This window comes from Meleagris gallopavo, chromosome 14, assembly GCF_000146605.3.
Source record: "Meleagris gallopavo isolate NT-WF06-2002-E0010 breed Aviagen turkey brand Nicholas breeding stock chromosome 14, Turkey_5.1, whole genome shotgun sequence".
Classification (NCBI taxonomy): Eukaryota; Metazoa; Chordata; class Aves; order Galliformes; family Phasianidae; genus Meleagris; species Meleagris gallopavo.
This window is the reverse complement of record NC_015024.2, coordinates 19,076,670-19,079,162: the sequence shown is the minus strand read 5'-3', so window position 1 is coordinate 19,079,162 and position 2,493 is coordinate 19,076,670. Positions and strand designations below refer to the sequence as shown.

The 2,493-nt window shown below is 55.8% G+C and overlaps 1 protein-coding gene across 1 annotated transcript; it reads right to left on the bottom strand.

The window, feature by feature from the left end:
- Positions 1 to 676: 676 nt before the first annotated feature.
- VHL (von Hippel-Lindau tumor suppressor) lies at positions 677 to 2,492 on the bottom strand (the record flags this gene model as incomplete). The annotated part of the gene is made up of 2 exons (XM_019619984.1): positions 677 to 2,127; positions 2,432 to 2,492. Coding segments are annotated over 2 exons (246 nt in total), but the record flags the coding sequence as incomplete, so codon positions are not given.
- Position 2,493: the final 1 nt, after the last annotated feature.

Genomic DNA, 2,493 nt, shown 5'->3' with positions numbered 1-2,493 from the left:
ACCTCGCGGTGCCGCGAACGTGTCCGCTTCCCGCCCCGCGCCGAGGAACCGCCGAAACCGCGGCCGAAACGTCAACTAAACGAAGCCGCGGCGTACCGTTGTTTGAAGTACCGATCGTAAGGACGCTCTGTGTGTCGCTGTTTATGCCGTAGCGAGAGCTGTACCGCCAGCCACGGCTGCCCGCACAGCCGGCCCTGCCCCGAGGCAGCCGGGCTGCTCCCCGCACCGGGACCAGCGCAGAGCTGAAGCTTGGGAGCCGTTCGCCGCAACAAGGGTGAATAAAGGTCCGTGACGGGTGCACCGCTGTTTAGAAAGGCACCTATCCGCATTTGTGACTTCACTTTGCTCTGACTGCTGTATGGAGTGAGAAGTTTCATGTGGGAACTGAAAATCACTTTTTCAAACAATTCTACGCAGCCCTCACTTTCAAGTAACAGTAGCAGACGGGAGCTGTGTGCCTGTGCCACATCCCAGCTCCTGCATCTGCAGCTCAGCTCTCGTTCCCCCGCAGCAGCACAGCTCCTGACTGCCCCAGTTACTGCTCCCCACGGCTCACAGGAGCAATGAATCCAACTGAGCTCAATCCCACGGCATCCACGAGTGGCATTTCAGGAACATGAGCACATGTGCAGTTGCAACCACTGCAAAGTTATCTGACAACATTAGAGTCAGAGAGTTAACATGGGTTTACATTTTAATGAGAAACAAAGATCAGTTCATACATAAACATTTAAGAAAAAACAAGTCCACAAGAAGGGCAGCCACTGCATATTTAAGAACCTCATGCTGCAGAACAGCCTGCTGCTATCTGTGAGCAACCTGCTGCTCTGCACACTGAGCAGCACTGTGCCTGCCTGCAGCCTGGGGAACAATTCACCTATCTGCTAAAAATAATGCTGCTTTGAGTTACGCAGAGACACACAGCTGTGTATCTGAGGTATGGGGGAAGAGAGCATATAGGCCAAGATCCTCTCTCTCTGTGCAGCTGGCCTGCTGAAAAGCACAGCTCTGCTTGGGGGAGCCAGGCCTGCAGCTGGGGCAGCTTCTGTGCCTCAGGGGGCACTGGCAGCCTCAAGGCCAATCCCTGGGACAAGGGAAAGGTGGGGCTCAGAGCACCCACCTTGTGGGAATGCTCCTGGTATACCAGTATGGGAGCTGAGGGTGTGGGCACAGAGGTGCAGGGCAGAAAGGGGTCCCAAAACCAAGATGCAGTCTGTATGGCTGACGAAGTTCCATCATCAAGAGATAAACCAAGCAGGAATGTGGTAATGAAGGACAAATTAAGGTATTCAAGGCATGTTCTGTGTAAAAACTTGTTAGCTTCAGAGTTGCTACAATGAGGGTTTATGAACACACAGAGACAGAGGCTAACACAGAAATGCTTAGGTCATCTTTCTGCCAGCACTCAGAAGGCGACTGTGGAAGCTCTCACACGAACACCCCCTACAATGTGTGATTTGAGAGTAAATTCAGCATGTGAGAGAGCAGATTTCCACCAAAACCAAATAATTCAAGCAAACCTGGTGCTCCTTTGCCACTGATTTTAGAGTCTGGATTAAGTTAATCCTTGGCATAACTTTCTTTCTAACACAGAGGAAGTTGAGCTGCATGCACTTCCTCCAGACGGATGCCCCACTCTTCTGTTACTGTGGAATGTGCTGAAATAGTCCGAAGCAAACTTCTCTGAGCCCCATCTGTGCCAGGCCGCTGGGGTCCCTGCTCAGCAACGCACGACACTCGGAGCAGAGCCCTCACAAAGCGGTACATTCCCACACTGTTTGCTCTCTGGAATCTGACCTACCAGCACAGAAAATGTTCTACGGTACGGCTGAGTTTGTTCCAGAACTTCAATGCAGACGTTAACTCTGGGCACACTTTACAGTGGCTGCTCCTCCTAAGCTCGGTGCTTTGCTATCTACAGGGCTCGGGACGCGCAGCCCTTTTAGTGGAGGCTTTCCTCCCGTAACATCTCGCTTCTCTCCACGGAGAGCCGCTGCAGGTCCTTCTTGACGTCGGGGCGATCCTCCAGCTCCTCGTACAGCGAGCGCACGATGTCCAGCTTGCGGTAATCCCCCGGCCGGACCAGGCTGCGCACCACCTGCAGGCACCGCTCCTTCAGCGTGAACACTGCGGGGAAACAGAGCGAGCGGGCAGCCTGGGCAGCGCACTGGAGGGGCGCTGCCGGGACGGGGGACAAACGAGCCCGGCAGCGTGACTCAGAACGCGCGAGGCCGCTCCGAAAGTACCGCGTCCCAGCCATCTCCGCGTTAACTACCGCGGACAGAAGGATCGCGGTAACGCCGGTGCACGGAGCGCTTCTCAGCTACAAAACGTTACTTTCGGACGCGGCCACCAGCGTCAGCCGCGCATTTTCTCCGGCGGGGAACGGGAGCCCGCGCGCCGCGCCCCCCAGCCCCGCAGCGCCCCGCACCTGGCAGCGTGATGTCGGCCTTGCTGACGTCAGGCGCGGCCCCGAACAGCTCCTGCCGGTTG